Genomic DNA, 23463 nt, shown 5'->3' with positions numbered 1-23463 from the left:
CATAAACAATGTCTAGGAAAAGCTGCCCTTGCAGACAGATACTTCACTTCACGGCACAAGGTTTAGAACAGTGACTTATTGTTGGTACAAGTGCTGCATGCTTACCCTCCGCCCTTGCAGAAGTCAGTGGAAATTGGGAGCACTTGAAACTCCACAAATTCAGGCCAGGGTATCTCTTAAATAATTTCTAGAAACAAAAGGCAACCATCCATACGTTTGTCCTGCTTGAGCAGATGCTTAGATGCTTCAGTCACATGCAGGCAAAGCGCATGTGCCCTCAGATAATGAGCTACAGGGCCAAAAAGTCTCCAAAGTGTAGGTGGAGGAAGCATCTGTCCCTGCTCTGTATCCTAGATTTCCTGCCCTTGTATGCACTGTCCTGGGTAGGTGTCGTAGAAGAGGAGGGCAAAGTGGCCACTGAGAACTTGCCTAATCTCTTACTCTGAAAATAACACGTTACTCATGATCAACACCACCCTACCATCATGGCAAGGCTGACCAGGAAACAACCAGGGAACACCAAAGCCTGCTCTGTGACTTGCAGTGAGGTCAAGCCCACTGTCACTGTCCTCAGCTGGTGTCTGTCTACACAGGTCTTGGCAGCTGACAGGGATTTTGCAGTTCTGGTTGCAGGGCAGAGCCTGCTCTGGGGCTAAACTGCCCATGCAGTGAGCAAGCTTTCCTAATGCAAACTTCCCTTGCTACAAATCAAGAAGGAATTTTTCGCAAGGGTATGTAGTGATAGGACAAGGGGTAATGGATTTAAAATGAAAGAGGGAAGATTTGCATTAGACTCTAGGAGGAAATTCTTCACTATGAGGGTGGTGAAGCACTGGAACGGGTTGTCCAGAGAAGTCGTGGCTGCCCCATCCCTGGAAGTGTTGAAGGCCAGGCTGGATGAGGCTTTGAGCAACCTGGTCTAGTGGAAGGTGGCAGGGGGGTTGGAACTAGACGATCTTTTAAGGTCCCTTCAAACCCAAACTGTTCCATGATTCTATGATTTCATTTTACCCTTACATAGCACTCACTGATAACTAACCATTGTCCTCTTTATCTTTTTTTTTTTTTTTAATGTGATTGAAGACTGACTTTCAATCAGACCAGGATTTTTAAAGCTTTTCTTTCTATTCTTTTCCTTTCTTTTCTTCAGAGTGTTTCTGTCTTCTAGAGAGTGAGGTGGCCAGACCAGTGCTGTGGTCCTCTTGAGGCATCGATATTCTAAGCCAAGCACACTAATTATTTCTGTCTTACAACTGATATTCCCATTAACGAGGCTGCAAATGATATTTGCCCTTTCTTGCAACAGGATGACGGTAATGAATCCCACTCTATTTGCAGACTACTACAACCCTAGATTTTGCTTCTGCAGTATTGCCATCTCAGCTGCTATTTACCATTTGTATACAGAAATTCAACATCTTTTCTTCCTCAAATGTAATTTTCACCTGCCTTTTAACATATCCCATGTTATTGATTTCAGGCTATTCTTTCAACCTATCAAGAGCGTTTGGAATTCTAATCCTAATTGAAATTATGTTGACTGGCACATAAACTCCTGGCCTACCTCCTTGTGAAAGGCAAATACCAACTCTGCCTTTTACAGACCCCCTGGGATTTCAAGCTTCCTCTAGGAGTTTTCAAAGCTTGTTAATGGTTTGGAGATTGTTTTTCTTGGCTCCTATGCACTCAGAAGAAATTTCATCAGTCTAGCCTGACTTGAGTACATCTCACTTGCCTTAGGACTCTTTACTGTATTTGTCTCTTGCTACCTTGTAGTGAACACTATGAGCACTACATATATGGACAGAATTTATCATTTTTAGCGAGACAAAAAGCAAAGAAAAAAGGGGAAAAAATATTTCTGCCTTCTACTCTCATTTCATTATTTTCTAATTCACCTTTCTTATTAGAAATTGTCAGCCGGGTTACACTACAACACCATTTCAAAATTCTTTTGGGCCACTGAAGAGTCGCTCACATAGACATGTAGTCTGTTACTGTATTTGCTCTCTTCTGCACCAAAAGAAGATGGTGCTGTGCTATAAATATGATGTCTTCTGGAGGGTACCAAAGATCATCTGCTGATTCCTCCTCCTACAGAGTTGGTCCCACAGAAACTCACCTGTTGCTTGCCTGATTTTGTTTAGGTGAGTTTTTTTTCATGGAGGTAGTTATCCACTTTTTCTCAGAAGAGGCATCAAGGTTGTTTCCTAATTACTTTTGCTCATATTACCTTCCACTGACAGACTGCTAGCTTGTTCCTTCAGCCTGTTTATGTATATTTAGGAGTCTGTAGCACTACAACACCCTCCTCAGTTTCTCATATGCAACAATTCAGACATAAAGCTTTCCAGACAGATGTTTTGCAACTGTGACCTACCTCCTCCCCACCATCACATGCTTTTTCCACATTCCCTTTGCTTGCACTGATCCTCTTCCCTCCTCCGCAGGGATACAACACCACACTGGAGTGTTAAATGACTTATCAAAATTACAGCCTGATGTTGGCAATTCTTCCCCTCATGTATCTTCCATTATAGTTATGGAGGAGTGTTCTTGGAAAAGCATCTATGCAGGAACAGAGCTTTCCACTGCCTTCCAGCACCCTGCTACGGTCTGGGTGACAGCAGTCTTCCCATTCACAACTCTAGCAGACTGAAGATCTTCCCTGAGTGAAAATTCCTAAAATCAGTGTAGACTACTTCACTGGCTCATTCAATAAAACTGGGACAATTCCAGTTCCTGTTGTGGGAGGATGAGGTTATTTACTGATTTACCAATAAAAATTCACAGTGGGCCAGAACTTGGAAAAGAAAGAAAAGCACCAAACTGTTTTCCAGTGTCCACACCCTGCTGTGCTAGGAGTCGGTAGAGCTGGGTATCATTTATAGGTGGTTCCGACTATTGTTCACTCCCATCTCTGCTACTGAGTCACTAAGATGCAAAAATCTGAAATGACTAACAGGGTGCTCTCCTGCAGGCAGCGAGGATTCTGACAAGAGTGGATTAGGGGACCAGAGCATCAAAGGAACATTTAGGCAAAGCCTTGACATGGTACAGGGTGCTGACAGTTTCACAGAGCTTTTATGGAGCTGTCTACAAGTCAACATCAATCCAGCTGTGGCAGTGTGGAGAAGCCTGGCTTTTTAACAAGTTTCCATTTCCTTTATTTGTTTCGTTGCTCTCTATTCTCTTTATGCATTTTTCTTCCCTTCAAAACTTCCAAAGGGCAAAGTTGTTCTGCTTTTGAGGGCTCTAGATATTAAGCCTTTAGTGAACTACAGTGGCAGCCCTCTATACCTGTGAGCTCTGATGCAGTTGTAAACCCGGCACACACACCATACTCACATGCTCTGGGCACATCTCCTGTTAAGCAAAAGAACAACTTCTTCAGTCAAGGGCTGGGTTGTACTACAGCTTTCAGTGCAGGTCACTGCCGGACTCAAGCATGCAGTTGTACTCCCATTTGCTTTGGTCTGGACCATAGGCAATTTCTGGTTTCCACCAAATATTCTGCTGTCTTGGCAGTTATCAGTACCAACATGCCCTCAGTATTTCGCCCTGCTGGCAACGGGGCTTTTTGCTACCTTTATCCCATGGGACTACCTCCCCTATTTCATGTCATCTACGGACACAAGCACCTGCACAGTTTTGCTTTAATTCACAGCACAGTTCACTGATAAGAAAGGCTATTTGCATTTTCTGCAAAGTTCACCTTCATTCTCAAGGCTTCCTGTTTTTATTTATGCTGAACTCACACGCAGCCAAGCAGTCCATCCTAGGCATGCTCTCACATCACAGTCTCCTTGTACACAAGGTCAACAATCTGAGTCTGGTCTTGCAGTGAGACTACCTTGAGCAGCACAGTCTTTGGATTCATTGGTGGGAATACAAAGGAATGCCTCATCTGAATAGTTACCCCAAACTGCAAATTTTATTTATTTATTTATTTAATATTTGCTAGGCTCAGCACTTGTCACTTGTACCTGACAGGTGGCATGTATGCTATTATGGAAGGTGAACTGGGGGTTACTTACCCATGTAATTAACTTGCTGGCTGGACACAATGCTTGGATACTAAATTCCTTTAATATGTAAGTCGCAGCCCAAGGCATACCAATATAAAAATGGACCAAACTGAATCAGCACAGCTCTTGGAACTAGTATAACTCTCCTTATACATATACTACCTAAACTCTTAGTTTGTATGTAGACAGATTTTTGTTTATAAGCAGATTTTTCTCATCACTTACTCTCACAGGAAATGCATCCCATGTTACTCAATTATCCTAGATTTTCTTAAATATATAGACTAGGATCTGACATCTTTTTATTTATTAACATAGTGTAAAATGACAAACATCGAGTATTTTTATTCAGATGAAATTCCTATTACGCTGTATTCTTGTGCAGTATGCTTTTACACTTCAAAAGTCAAGTCAAAGGTATTTTTAGCGGTACACAGGAAACTAGTAAAGCATCGTGATTTTGTTCCATTCCTGAGCATCATTACAGTGCTACAGTGAGGCTGGCTAAATATTATTGGTCCTGCTTTTCCCCACATATTCATCCTCTTGTTGTTATGTATTGAAAACATTAGCACTATATAAAGAACTAGGATTTAACTATAAACTCCCTGAAATACACAGCAATTTTGCCATTATCTTCAATAGAAAAAAAAGAATGTGCCCACTCCATTTGTGCCTGTATTGCTTTTCTAAGTGCTTGCACACTCTCTAGCAATTTTTACCCAAAGGTAATACTACAAAAAAAAAGTGTCATTAGTTCTAATTGAGATCCAGAAAAGTCTGTATAATATCACCACTTTATACTGCCTAGAAAACACTTACCTCAGATAAATGACCCTCTGCTCCAAATGAAATGTCTTCCATAACCTGTCAGAGATAAATTATTAAGTATATAGTAGATACATTCTACAAACCCAGTAAGATTTCAAGGGAACTTACAAAAATCATATAGCACATTAAAAAGTTATATAAGCTGAACAATTACATCATTTTGCTTCACACACATGAAACATTTCAATTGGATTTATAATGGAGCAGTGGCAGCCACCCAATATTTAAAGCTAGATTTGAATACATTTTATTAAAGCCTGCCTTCCCAGTGAAAATCCACAAGGAATACTGCCTCTAAAACTGAAGGACTAACTATAGATCGAAACAAACTTTTTTATCAAGCTCTTATGGATCCGTACACCGTTCAAGAGTCTACAGAAACTTTTTTGGCAGAAACCCTGCAAGTGATTTTGGGCGAGATAAACGAGAGACCCCACTGATGTTTTGTATTGGTAGCACATGCTAACTATAGTCAGTTCCTCTTTCAAAACTTGTTTCATCTGTAAAGTCTATATGAAATTAGCCACCATTTCATTCATTGGCTGAAGAGCAAAGAAATTTTATATTAACATTATTGGAAAACCATTAATACTTATCCCACATAACAGTATTGACAATCTTTAAATAAACTGAAATAGGGATATTGCTTTGGTAGGGCAATGCTTAGTATCACAGGTATGTACATAAATACAATAAAGTGCAAAATCATTACTCTGCCATAAGTTCATTATTATTACCAGGTACTATTTTCAGTAATCTATCTGAAAAAGAGGTTGCTTAGATATCTTTTACCTGTAATATTAGTTTTCTGATTATATTTTTACTGCAAAATACATGTAAGCATTAAGCTTACTAAGATGCTACAGTCTCTAGCTAAGGAGTTAGCATTTCTACCAGTAATGACTCCACAACAGTATCACATGCAGCTAAGGGGCATCTTACTACACAACAATGCGTGTGACTGCACAACGATGATCTGATCATTGTGTACAAGCCAGCTGCCTGTTGCTACAGATATCCTTTCCAGCTCAGATTAATAAAAAAAAAAAAATTTAAATGCTGACTTTCACTGATACTTAATGACGGCATTTAAAACGAAGATTAAATTTAAAGTTTCCAAATTATTTTTGAAGCTCTACAAATACAGCATTTAATTAAAACTCAAATGAAAGCATAGTTAATTTAGCTTTCTAAAGGCTTTTGTCCTTTACACGTTGCACATTTGCCTTCTGGACCGCAGGCTATCTCAACGCACAGTAATGAGTTGCAGCCTGCTGACAGAGGCTTTCTTGGTGCTTGCTATCGCTAAATTCTGAAAAATGTTGTGTCGTATTCTGTGATGACTTTTTTAATGACAGGCATCACATTAAATATTAATTATTGTTTTTCATGATTGTCTACTTAACATCACCTAGAATATTCAGTATCTTTAAAAAAGTGAATAAAATGAAGGCTTTGCAATTACAGAACACCTTTCCAACACTACAGTGCTCTACAAAAGACTGAAACATTTTCCCAGATGGTAAAACTGAAGTATGCAGAGGTGAAGAAAAGACAGCAGCCCTTTCTAACCCCAGCTCTCTGCTTCTGTTATGGTGAAAAAGTAAGAAATGATCGACAAAGAATTCTGATGGGATAACTACCAGAAATGCTGACTTACAAAAGGTAACACTACTGAATTTTGGGGTTTACCTTGTAACTTTAATCACCTCAATTTTCTTGAAATCTAGTAGGTGTTTCTTTCCTTCATAGTGATTAAGAGGGAGCACTGCACAGCATGCCAGATAGCAGAAGAAGAGAAGAAAAAAGGATAGGTCAGAAACCCAAGCCTGCAGGTGCGCACATACTCATGTTTGTCAAGATACTGGGTGTTAGGGAGGTCCCAGCACACACACATCTCTCCATTTATTAGTTATCATCGGTGCTTCTGGTGTTACAAAAAGGTTTTGCTTACACGTACATTATCAACAAGCAAAAAAAATAAAGCAAGTTATCGTTAAGGAGTGGAACAAGCAGGCGTTAAATGTCTGAAAAGAAATGTAATGTTACTGTACATTTTAGAAATCACCCAGATATGTACCTAACTATGTAATAATGATCATAGCGGCTTCCACCTCACTCACATGTCACCTGGGCAAAATAATCTGCAGTCAGTTTAAAAGTATGGAGCATTTCCAGGATGAAAACTAGAACCCATCTTTAATTCCTCAGAGACTTGGGAGATAATCAACCCCTATTAGTCATGAAAAGACAAACCAGAACTGCAATGACAAGGCACTCTAACTTCATCAAGATAGCTACCAGCTAGAGAGTACATGCTTATATGAAAATTCAAGAATCTCTCTCAAACACATTAGACAACAAGCTGACTTTGACGTGATTGAGGCTAGTAATAGTAACTTCGATTCAGCATTTTCTTAAAATATTATAATCTAATTAATTATCTGTAATTGAGAGGAGTACATCTTAATTTTTAAGTAACTTGGAGTGTTCCACAGGATGATTTTTGCTAGTCTCACTTTATTTTGTTTTGATCAAAAAATTAATAGTGATGTTTCAACAAGCTGAGCTGCCAAAGCATGTGATTGTCTTCCCTGGTTAACAGTCAGTGTTATAAAGGAAATCTGATATACTGGATTATTTTGGGATGCCACAGTCTACCACATAAACAAACTGGGGAAAAAAAATAATCTATACTGTCTTAGAAAACACAGTTATGAAGACTATAAAGTAACTGCTGACAGCTAATAAACCTGTGCTTACAAATGACAGTAAAATATCTGAATTTTCAAAAGGATTTATACCTTACATATTTTACACCAGAACATGTCATATTTTATGATCTAGTGAAGATATTTAATTAAAAATTAAAAACAGCCCTTCTGCAAAGCAGTATCTGAGGATCTAAGCGAAGGGTTCCTTCCATTCATCTATTTTCCTTTTCTTATATTGTTATGTTTCTTATTTGTTTCTTTGTTTTCTAATGAAGCCCTATACAGTAAGATAGTTATATGCAAGAAAACTGTATTTATCATCTATATCAGCAAAACCAATATCCACTCCACAGTAATAGCCAGACACAACATGACAAATAACTGCAGAGCTTCATTTATAGCATTTCACCATAAAGTAAATCAATCAGCTGGGAACGAACTGTACCTTCCAAGGCATATAGGCACATATGCTATCATTACCTTTTGCTATACTGTTTTGAAGCAAGTAATTCAGTAACCACTAAACACAAAGAATGCTGCTCTTTCCTTTTGTTTCAGTGACCTACAGCTCTCTAGAAATTCCCCAGTGGGGAACAGAGTTGACACAGTTGAAGAGAACAGTCATTGTAGAAACATGGCAACCACATCAAGTTACTCCTCTCACAGGGACACCACAGTCTTGTTGAATAATATCAAACCAAGTATTTTGACAAATACATGCTTTTCTATTAGATATCCCCATTGCTGGTAAATGGCTACAAAAAGGTTCACTACTAATGGACAACAGTAAGTTTTTCCATGAAAGTCACATGAATGGCTAAATTTAGAGACTAAAAGCCACATCACTACCTTATTTTAGTTTTTGCCACAAATATTTTAAATTATTTTAAAATTAAAAAAATACAATACCATATAAGAGCACTTAAATGCTACAGAAGTGGTTTGGCTTTCAACTAAGTCCATTAAGGAAATCATCCCAGCTCCTGAAAATATAAAAGCAAGCTGACCAACCCTAATTCCAGAATCAGAACACAATCTATATGTTGGGTTTTTTTTTTTTTACGGTTACAATGGCTTGCAGTCATCAGTGATGCATAACTTTGCCTCAACGGTCAAAGCTACTGGCAGCACTGAAGCAGAGGAAGCCTAGTTGAGTAAACTGTGATGAAACATCACTGTGATGCTCAATTCTTTCTAAAAGTTGGAAAACAAATTAACATTCTTCTATTTAAAAAATTACTTCCTTTTTTTTTTTTTTTGCCAGTCCTAGGAGCGTTGTGGGAATAGATGCAGGAATGATCCACAGGCCCTTCACTGATAGGCACTTTCATATTTATATTTAACATATCAGCTTCTGAATGGATTTTGGCAAGTTCTCAAAATGGAGTTTATTCAGGATACCAGGATAGGCCGGATTTCAGGCAAAGGCATTTATACTACAAAGTTTAAGCACCTAGATGAAGAGCTGAAGTTAGGGGGACAGCCTTCCTAAGTTCCCTCTTGGTTAATAGAGGCAGAGAGGAAATTATCAAAAAGTAAGTTCAAAAGAAGGAGCTTAGTGGAAGCACTGTAATTATGCTTTCCTCTTCTATTAAACATATGGACAATCTGTTCCTCTTGAGTCCTGCATCTCTCTCCAGAATCAGAAGTCACCTCACTTGAGCTGCCCAGATGTCTTTCTAGGATAGCAATGCTGATTGCCAGGGGAATGATCTGAACTTGCAAGGGTGAAATAGGTGACCATTTACAGCACAAATCTGAAGAGTGCTACAGAACCAGTCACAAAACCCCAAACCCTCTAGGGCTTCTTGAAAGGGGGCACAGCTTTCCATAACCAATAGAACTCCTTGTTGGAGGGGAGAAAAAAAAACAAAAAACAACAAAGCCACAGCTGACCATTTCCAATAAAAATGCTCTCTACGTGGAGTCAGTCCGTAAACCGTTTTCCCCAGGAAAAAGCTGCAAGTACTATTGAAGCCCAATTTAAAGACAAGAGGAGATTTTACAATAAGGTAAGGGTCTGTTTACCACTTTCTCAGCCAGTATAAATGCAAAATTAGGCATCAGCTTTCAATATAATACACAGTTCAATGGCTCTTAAGATCAGGTGCAATTAAGCACACTTTTAATTTTTATCAACCAAATTTCAAGGTAATAAAACTGACAACTCCTGCTGGAGGGTCTTTTTGTCATAGTGGTGCTCTTGGGTGATGAAGCAGCTTGTTTACCTTGGCAGTGCAGTTAAGAGATTATTAGGTAGATGTACATTTTTCAAGCAAGGATGGCATTGCAGAGCAGAACATGAAAAATTAAAAGAGATTTGTCAAACCTTTAAGGCCTGATTATTTTTTTCCTCCTTTTAATATTTGTTAGATGCTGGAAACCTGCCAGCACCTGAGCTAGGAAGCCTTCGACCTTTTCACTAGAGGAGGAAACTCTCTCCCCACTTCAGCTAACAGATCTAGGCTAAGAAGTCAGCAGAACTAACTCAGAATGAAACTCGGCAGCAAGACAAGGAACAGCTGATCATTTGTGTTAAATACTTAAATTGTTTTTCCTTTAAATCCTGATTTACATTCTGTATTTATTGCCTGAATAATTTCCACATTTTAAAAAGACTGATGGTGAAAGGAAAAAGATTTGAAGGGCTTCTGAGAAGCTAATAAGCTATTTTATTCATGTCCTAGGACTGGAGGCCAGATGTTAAGTTCATACTTAACCTGCCCTGCTGACCCATCACCCAGATTCAACTCCTCTCAAAAGCAAAACCAGTAATATCACTTGAAATATAGCTGTAGAATATTTCAGATACCTCTTTTAGCTCGCTGTGTTTGGGGCAGGAAACAGTGCCCCACGCTGTGCCCTTTGGAAAGTGACCTTCTTTTCTTTTTTCAGAATCAGATGGGCCATCAGCAGTCATCTCCATCTCATCCATTTGATTCTCCTCTTCCTCAAAAACACAGCAACTGTTTTCTTTCAGTTGAAACCCTCGGATCAACAGCTGACAGGCCTCCAAGTCAGCTTCCCACACTCTTTGGAGCAGCTGGCTCCCGCAGCTGAAATAAAAGCCAAAAGAAAATAAAATAGCAGTTCAGGGAGAATAGTTGCTATTTCATGTAACTTTTGGGGTGATTGTTTATTATTAGATAGGAAAAAAAAACCAATGAAAAAACAACACTAGCTCAAATACTTCCACAGAGATAGCACAAGCTATTTCAAACTGAAAAACAGTAAAATGATGGCCCTATTACAATGCTAATGCCATAAAAAAGAGTTTGTGCCAAGATATTTTCAGCTGTATGGTGTACACTGGCTGCACGTGACCTTCTCCTGATCAGACGAAAGTCCAGGGGTCTTGGTGATCACAATCAGAACTTCCTTCATGCTATCGGATATACAGGCCTGTCATCCTAAAAGCAGTCATGTGGTTTTCCCGAATTTGATGTAGAACATCATGTATGAGCAATCACATTGCATTAAATCAGCTCTAATTTTTGGAAAACAGGTACACTAAATCTCTTGTTACACTAAAATGTGCTTGCTTCAACTCTGGTAAATCAAATTAGATCGAACTATAATACTCTTCCTTTCCGTCAGTCTTATACTTTTGAGTGTTGCCCTTATCTCTCACTCATGCGCTTTAGGTTTTTTCTACTTGGTTATCCCACCAAAGAAAACCCAAAAGTATTAGGAAATTCAAAATACCAAACTTCTTCATACTTTTAATACATTGATCATCTCCCAGAGATCTCCATGTATGTTACAGACACTTCTCCTGAGATCCGTCCAATAGATATTTTCACCTGAAGTAAATGGGAATTCTAGACATAGATATTTTTTCAGAACAAGACACTGAATACTAACATCACACTGCTCGTAAGAAATGTGGTCACATCTCCATTTAATACATGTTGTCTCTAAGGAAGCAAAAGATTAAGTTGCCTGCTAAAATATAGTAGATCAGTGGCAGAGCCTGGGATGGGACTCAGAAGCACCAATTCTCATGGTAATACATGCTTCCAAACAGATTTGAATGCTAATATCCAATAACCGCAATATTTTTTTCACAGTGCTTTTCAAATCATATCATTTGCTATATAATAGTAAGCAATTATAAGTGACTAAAAGAAGGAAAATAACTATTTGATTTTAACTTCTCTGACTAAATTAAATAGTAGCTTATCTTTTATTCTAAAAGAAGGATAAAGGAGCTACACTGCTCACACTGAATTCATTAATCTAACAAAGGTACGTTTTTAACTCTACAAGATGCCAAGCTGTAAAATTCACACAGCAATATTTTGAGAGAGTGTAAAATTAAGCTCCAGAAGCTGAGCTACTTGATCTGTACTTAGAGTCAGTATATATGTTTATTGAAGGCAGAATGCAGCATGAGATCCACAAATTGGTCTCCCCTAACAAGTTCATAGTATCACTAATTAGAAAGGGAAAAAAATCTTCCCTGGATTACACTTCTGTGTTCCAGACAGGTAGTGTTTCACTTACCAAGCTAGGAAAATAAAATAACCCCTACTGTTTCTCTACTTGTCAAGTCACATCATCATGGTTATACAGTCAGAACATTTCCCTGCAGACATATATAAGCCCTTTTACTTGCTTTTTGAAAGAGTTTGTTTGCAGCTATATGTGGCTTATTATTAAAGGCTCAGAAAATACACTAGAGACCTAAATCATAATTTCCAGTGGATAGCTCGTTTTGGCTATTCAATTTAATGAAGAGCTCTATTGACAAAACTAGGACAGAGATAGTGATGCATGTAGCATTCACAGCGGAGAAGATGAATAGCATATATAAAAGTATAGCGTAACAGTGCCTGGGCTGCTGTTATTCTGCCGTGACTCAGCTTTTGATTGCATCAACACGCTTGTGATTGCGTCCAAGTTTTACACCCATTTTAGTAATCAGCCATTACTGAACGTACCACTAATAAATTGCTTTTATTTTAAGGACATCTTTGGTTTATCATTGTATCTGTAAAACTCTGATACATCTTGAAATAAGATGTATGCTGAACTTTTCAACTGAAATCAGTGAATGCACATATTCCTGGATATTCTGAACATACCTAAGCCCAAGAACTGTATCTTTTAATCTGTATTTTGAAATTCAATGCTTAGAAGCATTTTTCAAACGCACTTTTTTAATGAAAACTGTTTGAAAGCTGCAAATAGCTGATACAGAAACATATACCAAATAATTATTACAAATTATGTTTTTCACAGCATGCACAAATCTTTAGCTTTTACATTAGGTGTAAAATAAAGCTCAATTGAATTTCAGAGTTTGGTTTGTTTATGTTTAATCCACACTAAAAGTGCATTTGCAGTTTCCACGAAGCTAAAAGTATGTGGATGTCTGTACTGAACACCGTGAGTTTTTTCAGGTATGCAACTTTTCAAAACGATGGATCAAGATTAGATCAGATTTTATATTATTCCTACACTTATAAATATTTTATGATGTATCAGCCTCTAGGTGTTACACACCTGCCTGTATATTACTATCAAAGTGGTATATGTGGCAAGTTCAACGGAGGTGCCAAGAACAATTTGCTGGAATCCACAACAAATCACAATCCATCAACCATTTATACAGACCTGGCAACAGCAACGCATACCTTAATCACCTACTGACTGAATTTCCAAGTGCCAGAGTGCTCATGAGACCAAAGCGCCAGGCTTTGTAGGAACACCAAACAGATTACAATGATGGCCCTTTCCTCAGAAAGACTTTTAAGTTCAAAACAAGCAACAACAGCTAGGATGCAGACAAGGATGTTGAAAGAAACAGAGACAACGGTGGACTGTAGATATCATGTTAGTTACAGCACAATAGTTTAATTAGTTACATCAGTAATTAATTAGTCTCATCATTGTCAAGCACACTGAGGTATCACAGTGAACGAGAATTTTAAGGACTTGCAGAAGGCCAATGAAGCAGGTGAGCAGATATCTAACATCTCCATCCCTCCATAAAGGAAACACATAAGAAAGGCAAAAGATGTTAGTATAAAAACATAACGGAACGGGACAGTGATTGATACCAATGTGGTTTAACTTTGGTAAATGGAAGTCAGTCTTTTGATATGAAAAAAAAAAAAAAAAGACTGATTAGGTGGTAGAAGATTGTGAGCAGCCTTGACGCTGAAGGCCAGTAGTTATGTTTGATGTGACAAGACAGAAGTAACCAATGGAGAAAAGCAAAGTGAAATGATCTGAAACACAGAATTAAAATAAGTAATTTGAAAAAAAAAAAAAGAGAAAGAACAGTAATTGCAGTGGCAACAGCATTTTGAATGGATGAAGGTAGGGCAAGACTGCTTTTGTCAAGTCACGATCAGGGAAACAGATGTTGAAGTAAGTGAGATGCAAGACTCAACCTGCGTAGTTTTTTAGCTGGATGAATAGCTGGGACAGGTCTTATTCTCAAGGATTCTATGCAGAAAGAATCTACAAGAGCAGGCCTAAGTTGACTTGAAGAATGGCTGAGATATCCACAGCAACACAAAAGGACACAGCAGGGAGAATTCTGGATTAGGTCAAGTTGATGATGATGAAAGAGCTGTCAGAGAACCAGAGCTGTTTATGGACAGGAGGAAATGAATGTGGAACAGAGAGGTTTATCCTTGAGTTCTCTTCATAAAGTGGCAACTGAAATTATAAATGCAGATGCCTTTACCAAGTCTGAAGTAGTTTTCTAGGACATAAGACCGGAGACCAGAGGGTACAAGGAAAATAGAGGATATCTTCAATCTGCACATAACATCGGGTGAAATTTGTGTCAACAGTCATATCCAGCAAGATTCTCTCTCTCCCTTGAAGTCCAAAGAACATTGCTCCTCTGTCTTTTCACGACATTCCCAGAGATATCAATGGGGGCTCTCTATGTGGCTCTCAGCATAACAATAGTCTAAAGCTATTTATAGTGCTAACTGTAACTACAAGAACACAACTTTCCTATTGAGGGCTCTGCATACATAAAAAAGGCACATTCAGTTCCTGAACATTATAGCCTAAACAAAAACATGTGCATGTAAAAATAGCCAAAAGATTTTACATTAAACCCTATTTAAAAACAAACAAACAAACAACAACAACAAAAGAAACAAAGCAAAGTCCCCCAAAATCTCCTCAAAAGCAAATCGGAATCAACACATGGAGATGTCTCTACTCGTTAATCTCATCATCTCTAGTTCTTAGGAATGCCCCTTGGTGCGTGGACTTGTTAAAAGTGGTTTATAACACCCTGAGGTCAACACTGTGCGTTGATAGCAGATGTTGATTAGTTTAAGGGAAATCCCTGTAAGAAGCAACATTTTGAAAACCAAGAGTGAAACTGAAGATAAAAGGCTACATAGGAAGATATCTGTTTAGAAACTGCATAAACAAAAGCTAATTTATGAAGGGAGATTAACTGTCACTAAGAAGAAATACTCCAGACAACTTCCTTCTAATAGGTGTGCCACACTAAGGTGCAGATTCAGGAAAGCACGTACTTACCTTTCCCAGTACCCGGCACACATGTTAACATTGCATTCACTGACCCTAAAAGCAGTTTTCCCTGACAAGAAAGCAAGCAAAACGCAACAAAAATAGCCTGGCAGAAACAACAGGAATTTTCATTATGATGATTAAAATGATTGGAAAGTTTTGAGGCTTGCAGAAAATGGCAATGAGAATCAAAAGACTTTGCTCTATATTCTCATTCTTTATTGATCCATTGTACAAACTAGGGAAAGTTTCTCTATATTTTGGTCACTTGCTTCTATTTATATTTTGCACCACAGGGAAGGAACTAGCTGCTCTTAGTCTACATTTAGTTATGTCTTTTGTTGCCTTTTCTTAAGGCAACAGCAGTGAACAAAGGAGGCCAGTAAAAGAAAGTATGAAGTAATAATACTTAGAGGAAGGCAGGCAACCATATTGCTTTACTGCTAGCAGAAGTCCACCCCTCTGATTTGGTTTATCATATTAATTCATAATCATGCTTCAATAGCCCGTCTTATATTTAACAAGTATTTACTACGTCGTGAATGTGTTTTGCTTCTCCTCTTCATAAAAAAAAGTTTTCTGGCCTGATCAGTTCTTGACCTTTAACCTTGGCTATTAGATTTTAAGATGCCTATAACCAATCCACTGAACAAACCAAGGACTGCAATGTTCCTATCAGTAGGTCACATGAGGCTCTAAAGAGAGGGAGACACCTAACCCTCTTTTCCCCATTTGGCTAGTGTGCAACAGCAAACTGATAAGGGAGAAGGTACAGCTAGGGCTCATCAGATCACAGCCCTCAGCTGATGAGCATAAAAGAGAGGAGAAGGTGCAGGAAAAGGGACAAAGAAAACCTGGACTCTGCCTGAATAGTAAAACTTTGTTCTTCCTTGGTCCGCACACTAGAAAGTCTCCTTTTCGAAACATCTGAAATCAAATTTCTTTCTTGCTGCAAGTCTCCCTAATCCTATAAACCCCTTCACACAATCTCAATTTCACAATTCCATTCCTTGCATTGTGTCTCTCCTCTCCAATCTCCTCAGGAGCTGAAAATCTCATTAACTGACTTCATATTTTTCCAATCACGTGGTTGTTCCCCAACGCAGGAGACATTCTTTCTACTCCCTTATTTCAAAGCTTACTGACAACAATTGTTTTCTGTTCAGCACTAGTTGCACTTCTCCATATAAAAACAAGACTAACTCCCAGAAGGCCAGGAGACTCCACACTCTCCTCTCAGATGGACAGCCTGCTCAAACACCTTCCTTGAAGACTAGCTAGAACTCTGAGGCAAAGTCTGAAGCTTGCAGTACTTTTCTCTGGCACAAGCAAATTACCTCTCTGACCTTGCCTTCTCCCTTATAAAAAATACAATGATATCTAGAAAACAGCAAGTAGCTGGCACTCTTTAAATGTGATGTTTGACCTACTGGAGAATACTCTGGACCAGAACCACAAGAGCCCCAGAAAGCAATCCTCCCTCACAATCCCTATCTACCTCCTAGACTCTTACATCTTCAATATCTACAAATTTTGCTCTGGGCTGACTCTTCTCATATCTAAACCTTATGAGCCACAGACAAGTCCTCTGCACAACAGCAACCACCCTATCCAAAAGACATTCAGCAGGCCCAGGCAGGACATGACAGTGTAGCACAACGATGTGGACACTACTTTCATGCAACTGTAAGAATGAGTGATAGCAGTGGCTTTGCTTTCTACAGCAGAGGCAAATGTGCAGAAAGGGACAGATTTGAGGAAACAGGTGAGCAGAGCCCTCAGACCAGACCAGCCCTCAATGTGGTGGCTATGGCATTCCCCTCTCCTCAGGGATGTAGCAGGGCAGAGTACACCTAGAGATGCAGTAGGCAGAGTGGAGCTAGGTCTCCTGTGTCTTTGCTGAGTGATCTAACCTCTACAATATTGCTAGGGAACACCCACCACAGTCTTTTAAGTTGTGCTGGGATTAGGAGCTATCACTTCTTGGCTCTGTGAGCAAAAAGAAGAGCAACAGTTCAATTCCCTCCTTGCCCACATTCACTAAGTTTCAGACGAGTCCTAGTGGAGAACCCCAAATACGAGCAGACACCTGCTCGTCTCGGATATTCAACACTGTAGACACCCTAGGCCCAGTATAAAAAACACTTACAGAATGGAACTGAAGTGTAACAAAACCACTCTGGAAGGAAAAATGCCATGCTGGAACGCAACCACTCCAACACTGTACAATCTCCCTCAGACTGCTGCAGCCTGCTGCACGGACCTTGCTTCCTTCACATCTCTCCTTGCCCCTACCTGAACTTTCACTCCAGAGACAGTGTATTTCTGTAGGTCTGGCCAAAGGGAGCACCTCCACAGGTCTTTATACTCCTTTCAGTTGAAAACTTAACTCTTTTCTTCCCTGCCTCTATTTCTCCCTCCCCATGCTGTCACCTAACAGGTAACACTGTAATTTCATCACTTGTGGTAGCTCCATGTAGCGTCTTTAGATGAAGATTTCATGAAAGACCATGCACAGAATAAGGATATGCTGCACTATAAAATTAACTAGCTGAGACCATCTAAATTACATGTTATGTTTATGTTCTATTTGTAAACAATTTTAATTCTATTGTTTTATCCTCATGGGAAGGACTTCATAGTATGTGAAGATGTACACATATGAAGCAAATGAGCCTTTTTAACCTGTATAAATACTTTCCTTTTAACATAATGGTACTGACATTGAAGCAAAATCAATGTACCATGTAACTATTATATATTTCACAGTGCCACAAAATGAGGGACAGTTTTCAAATGCGCATACCAAATCACCAAAGCAGAGTAAACAAAGGAGCTGTGAGCTAGGTAGGTTCCTGCTTTGGATTTGTAGTTGAATGATTTCTATCAGCAGCTAAGATACATTGTTGAGAACATAGCCTTTAGTACAGAAGGCAAGACAAAGCGTGCATTAGAAGGGAGGGCTGGAAGCAAACCACTGCTCAGGACCAACTGCAAGTGGGATCAGCATATCTGATCTCCTTCCAGAATTCTGTTTTTCTCTCCAGTTCCATAGATTTTGATTTAATGAAGCATTATGTTTCACAGCAGTAACTGTATGTTAACAAAGTGATGAACCAGACATAAGTTGCACCCTCTCCCATAAATTCCGTTCTCTCCCTGCCCTCCCCCTCCACCCCACAAGAAAGTCTAAATTATAGGTAATGCGTCAAAATGTTTCTCACAGGAAGAGTCATTACATTCTTACATAAATATTTTAAAATAGTTTTGGGCATTTTGGACATATGCATAATGAGGTTACACCACCAATTCTACAAATTGCAAAATTAAGAAAAAATAGATAAATGCATTCTATAATGATGGATTCCAATATTCCTAAGGAATTTTCTAAGACCTTTCAAATGCCATTAGCTTGAACTGACTTCATGAAATGCTTCTTTAAAAATTCCTTCCCATTAAGACATTCAGAATTTTTCACAGAAAGAGGCTAACAACAAATAAGAAATAACATTAATGTTAAAATGCATGGCACCTCACAGTGATCTCAGTAAACAGAAAAACATCAATTTCTGATTGTGTTTTCTCTCGAATGTTCAAAAAAAATTAAGCCTATCATCTACACTCATTACCCACAAATTCTTCCACTCAGTAAAATATTACCTACTGCATCCAGGATACTGAGGGATTAGAATTGAAACTGAAATCTAAGAACAATCTGCTAAGAATCATGACATCTTTCCCTTGCCCATAGAAAAAAAAACTTGATTATCAGCATCTTAAGGACAGGACTACTACCTAGTATTTTATGTGAAATGTACGTATTTTATGTCTGCTTTTTCTTTCCTTAAAGGCCTGTTCAAAACAAGGAGGAAGAACAATTTTTCTAGTGCTTAAAACCAATAATAGATATTTGATTAATGTTATTAAAAAACAAGATACCACACAAAAATGAACAATATTTTTGTCATTTTCTCTTCAATCCTCCAGCGATTTATTTTACCCAGCACAAAACTTTAATCATGGCCTGTCATTTTTCTATCAATATTCAATGTCACTACGTTATACTTAAATTATCTCCACTGGAAACACAAAATGAAAGACTGCTGCAGTTGATGGTTTTCACTTTGATTCTTAATGTAAGGTGGATGCAGGAATGGGACTGATATGTTGAATGCAGGAAATTAAGTAATTTACAAGGGAAAAAGGAAGGCACCTTGTAGTAAGAATTTACTACTCAATTTTGTCTCTACATTTACTGTACAGTTTATTTTTACTATATTACCTAATCTATAATGTAAAAATTTACTACCTGCTTTCAGGGCTATTTATTTCTCTTTATAAAAAGGAATAGAGTAACAGTCCTCTGCCCCTACCTCCACTGAAACATCTATTATAAATAATCTATTCTAAGAGTGAAAAACTTAACTTTGACAGATGAGGAGAAAGCTACCAGGGAATTCTTCTTATTAAGCAGTCCACATAAAGCCAGCTTCTCAACCCTAGTTTATCATTCACCTCATTCATAATCCGATAAAGCACCTTCAAGTTTAGTACTAACTCTGATAACTCAGTCTGCATCCTGCTTGCCTTTGGCTCCTGCAGTAAGAGCAAACCCCCACAATCTCATTAAACAGTCGGGTTGAGGGTGGTTTTTTTTACTGGATAGGAATTGTTGGAATGAGAATTTTTCTGCACCGTTCAATATTTGATCCCAAATCAGATTTAAAGTAGAGGCATGAATTAGGCCCTGATTTTGGAAAGCATGCATCTCAGAATCTACGTATTCATCTAAGCTCTGTTCAAACAGTTGAGCTGCTCCAAAAGCCTAAATATTTTCATGAGCTTGAACCCCACAAAGGCAATGGATTTAAACTGAAAGAGGGCAGATTTAGATCAGATATAAGGAAGAAATTTTTTACATTGAGGGTGGTGAGGCAGTGGAACAGGTTGCCCAGAGAAGTTGTGGATGCCCCATCCCTGGAAGTGTTCAAGGCCAGGTTAGATGAGGCTTTGGGCAACCTGGTGTAGTGGAGGGTGACCCTGCCCATGGCAGGGGGGTTGGAACTAGATGATCTTTGAGGTCCCTTCCAACCCTAACCATTCTATGATTCTAGTGACTTCCACTGAAACTGAAGCAATTCAGCAGCTTTCAAAGTCACAACCAGTTCTAATCCAAGGAAATACGTTTGTTTCCAAAAGTATGCCACAGGAAGAAAGCACAGCGTTTGCATTGAGGCCACATTGTCAGCTGCCACAAATCCGTACTGCTGCTATAGCAGCAATGGCTATTTATACCAAGAGAAGAATGCATTCTTATCACAAAGCAATTAGAATAAAGAGCCTGATCTCTTATTGTTTATTACAGTCTCTGACTACAAGCATTAGGAAGCATATAGAAGGAATTTACAATTCTCCTATTCAGTATAAAATTCAACAGTTTATAATACATTCCCCTCTCCGAAAGGATAACAGATTTAGACTTTCAGTGTCAAGTGAATTTGGGAATGTGAATCATCCCGTATGCTACTGACTGAGTAGGAATTAGGCATACACAATGATTAAAAACAACAGGACAAAGAAATGCCCTTTTAGAAAAGATGGAACTGGGAGAGATGATATTTTGTCATCGTGTGGGAATGTACCTTGAAATTCAACCTCTGTAACCAGGAAGGCACACCTGGAAAAATGAGTGTTGGCCAAATACTGATGTCAATAGCAGCGTGCTGACGGAGTTCCTCTGAAACATCCGAGGGCACAACATGACCTGCTTTAGCTGCAGGGTCAAATAAGGTCAGGAGCCAAATCCTGTTCTGGCTCAAAAAGAGCAAAAGAGAAAGGGCAGGATCTGCACATCCTCCCTGGTTGGACCCTGTTAGCTACAACAACCCCTGCACTGCTGCTCAAAGTAGACTTTAAATTGCTGGAGCCTGCACATCTTCCCAAACTGGCAGAGTACATTTCCAGCAGTGAGTAAGTAATGAATATTTCCAAATGCTAGTGGGAAAGACTGTCCCAGTTGCATGCAAGACAGAACTATCCTACATCTTGGTACTCATACTATGCAGGTGGTGATACTTTATTTTCTGTGTATTTAATTATCTTGATGCTTGTATCTAATTGGCCAGTCAGAACTTTATGCAAAGCATTGACCAAACCCAGGAGGATTTAGCAGCACTGTTGGACAGCAGGCAGATGATGTCAGACATCTATCTTCTTCCTTGATTGTTCTACACTCATTACTACTGTTGATTGCAATTCTGCTCAAGAGAGTTGACAAAGATTCTGAGAAATGCATAAACTGGTTTCAAGTCTTGTCTTCAGGGATGCACTCAAAAACAGTAGCAGTAGAAAAATACATGTCCACCTCTGAACAATTTTCTTGTGAAGTTCAGAAGTGATCAGGTCTTTCTCACTATGTATATTCACCTACAGGCAGCCACTAAGGGGACATGGTAAGAGAGAAGCAGCTTAATGCCACAGACACAGAGGTGACAAACAGCTTTGTGCATCCCTCCCTCCCCTCACATAGTTGTATCTCCACAACTAAGATAGGTTGAGGTTTGCATGAAATCAGCTCACAGAGAAGACAACAGCAGGGCAGAGCTAGGCATGGCGTGGGTGATGCCAATGGGCAAAGGGAAGCACTTTGAAGAGTTTACAGCCATGATGCAATCACCTTTTTCTCAGTAAAATGAAAAGACTGGGAAAAGTCCCACGAAATTCCTGGAAACGGTCTGCTGCTGAAGTGAATGCTTTTTTATCAATTTTTCAAACTCCCTAATTTCTAGAATGCCTCTCACCTGACACTATACTCTTACTAAACATCTGCAAATAACGCTAGCACCTCCTGTTGCACCTTTTCTCTATTATCTATTATCTGGATGGGATGATGAAAGCACTATCCTTTAGCTTGACAGAGTATCCAGAGGTAACTCCTCAGCAGCTATAGCACACATTGCAAATACATCCTCATGTTGACGGTCTTTGACCTTATCTTCAGACATCGCCTGAAAATCCTAGGATGAGGTCAGTGGCTGAACACTCTTTCTGAAGCACAATGGAGCTGTGAAATAGAAATATCTCACAGCCAAAGTACTTTTGCATAGGAAATGGAAAACTATTAAAAGCAAATCACCAAAGCTCATTGTATCAAACTTCCCTTCATTAATGCACACATACTTTAGCATAGACATGTACAAGAAAAATTGTACAGGCTTCCAGGTCAAAAAGCCACACAACCCACTCTCAGGGAAACGGAAGCCAGTATGACTGATGTCAGTCATGTTAGACATTCACCATTCACAAGATGGGGTTGTCTCCACATTCACAATCTGTAATCACTGATAACAAACAAAAAAACGGTTAATATGAATTTCAAACTCTTAATAAAATTCATGAAATTCAATCAAATAGAAAGAGATGAGAAAACAGGGATGAGCACAAGTGATTGGAAAAAAAATAATAAGCATTACTTCTGCTCCCAAATAAGGAAATTTCAGCACACCAAAGCAGCAAAGTGATGTAGAATTGCTTATTCTTGATAAGGCAAGAGTGTGCAGTGGAGAGGACTACAGTGACATTAATGAGTTTTAGCAAAGGGTTGAATCTAGCTCTGCAGGCATGACTGACCAGCACCAGAACAACGCAGCATAAGAAAAAGGCATATAAAATTAGAAAAGATCCTAACAAAATACATAATTGCTAACCAACTAGAGAGGCTGTGAACTTTCAGCGCATTTTCTTTCTAAGCAAGGGCAGTATTTTCTGTTTTTAGAAGGGGAGACCCAGGCTTGCCCTCTGATGATTTTTGCTATGCTAAGTATAAAATGAATGGAAGATAAAGAGCCTGGAGGGAAAAGGGGGAGGGGGGCAAGCTTTTCCATGAATAAGTGGCAAAATCCCCTGTCACCTTGTCTTTGCCAATGCTGCACACTAACTAGTGAAGTTAATTCAGTAACTTCGAAAAAGCTCTAGCCTGGACGAAACCTGAATTAATATGAAGAGACAGTTACTAAAGGCTGTGTGACCATGTGCTTTGCTTTTTGTAAAGCTTTGAGAGACACTGGAAACTGGCCCCAAATCTGACCTCCTTTTTTTTTTTTTTTTTGTTCTAAAAAGATCTAGTTTTAATGCTGAGATTAAAAAGAACAGAGCTTTCCCCTACTTCTCATAAAACAGTACAGTCATGTGCCACAGTTCCCGCTCCTCCCAATTAAAATGGAAAAAAAGAAATCAGTATTTGTGACCCAGCAAACCTGAACAGGCAAAACACCAAAAAGGAAAAAAAGACAACAACGATTGCTAAGCTTATAATTCTTGTGCCCTTCTTCACTTTTTACCATCTCATATAGAAGTTAAACACTCATTGAAAAACGTTC

At 38.9% G+C, this 23463-nt stretch overlaps 1 protein-coding gene across 1 annotated transcript in view; it reads right to left on the bottom strand.

The window, feature by feature from the left end:
* DISC1 (DISC1 scaffold protein) overlaps nt 1-23463 on the bottom strand; it is a 192140-nt gene that overhangs the window by 13696 nt on the left and 154981 nt on the right. The window contains exons 10-11 of the mRNA XM_086627398.1: nt 10386-10629; nt 4851-4895 (exon numbers count right to left, since the gene is read on the bottom strand). Of these exons, the coding sequence (XP_086483524.1) occupies nt 4851-4895; nt 10386-10629 (289 nt within the window). The remainder of the gene's footprint in view (nt 1-4850; nt 4896-10385; nt 10630-23463) is intronic.

The sequence above is a fragment of the Tauraco erythrolophus genome, chromosome 2 (assembly GCF_009769465.1).
Source record: "Tauraco erythrolophus isolate bTauEry1 chromosome 2, bTauEry1.pri, whole genome shotgun sequence".
Classification (NCBI taxonomy): domain Eukaryota; kingdom Metazoa; phylum Chordata; class Aves; order Musophagiformes; family Musophagidae; genus Tauraco; species Tauraco erythrolophus.
The sequence above is the reverse complement of the archived record's forward strand: the minus strand, read 5'-3'. Positions and strand labels throughout refer to the sequence as shown.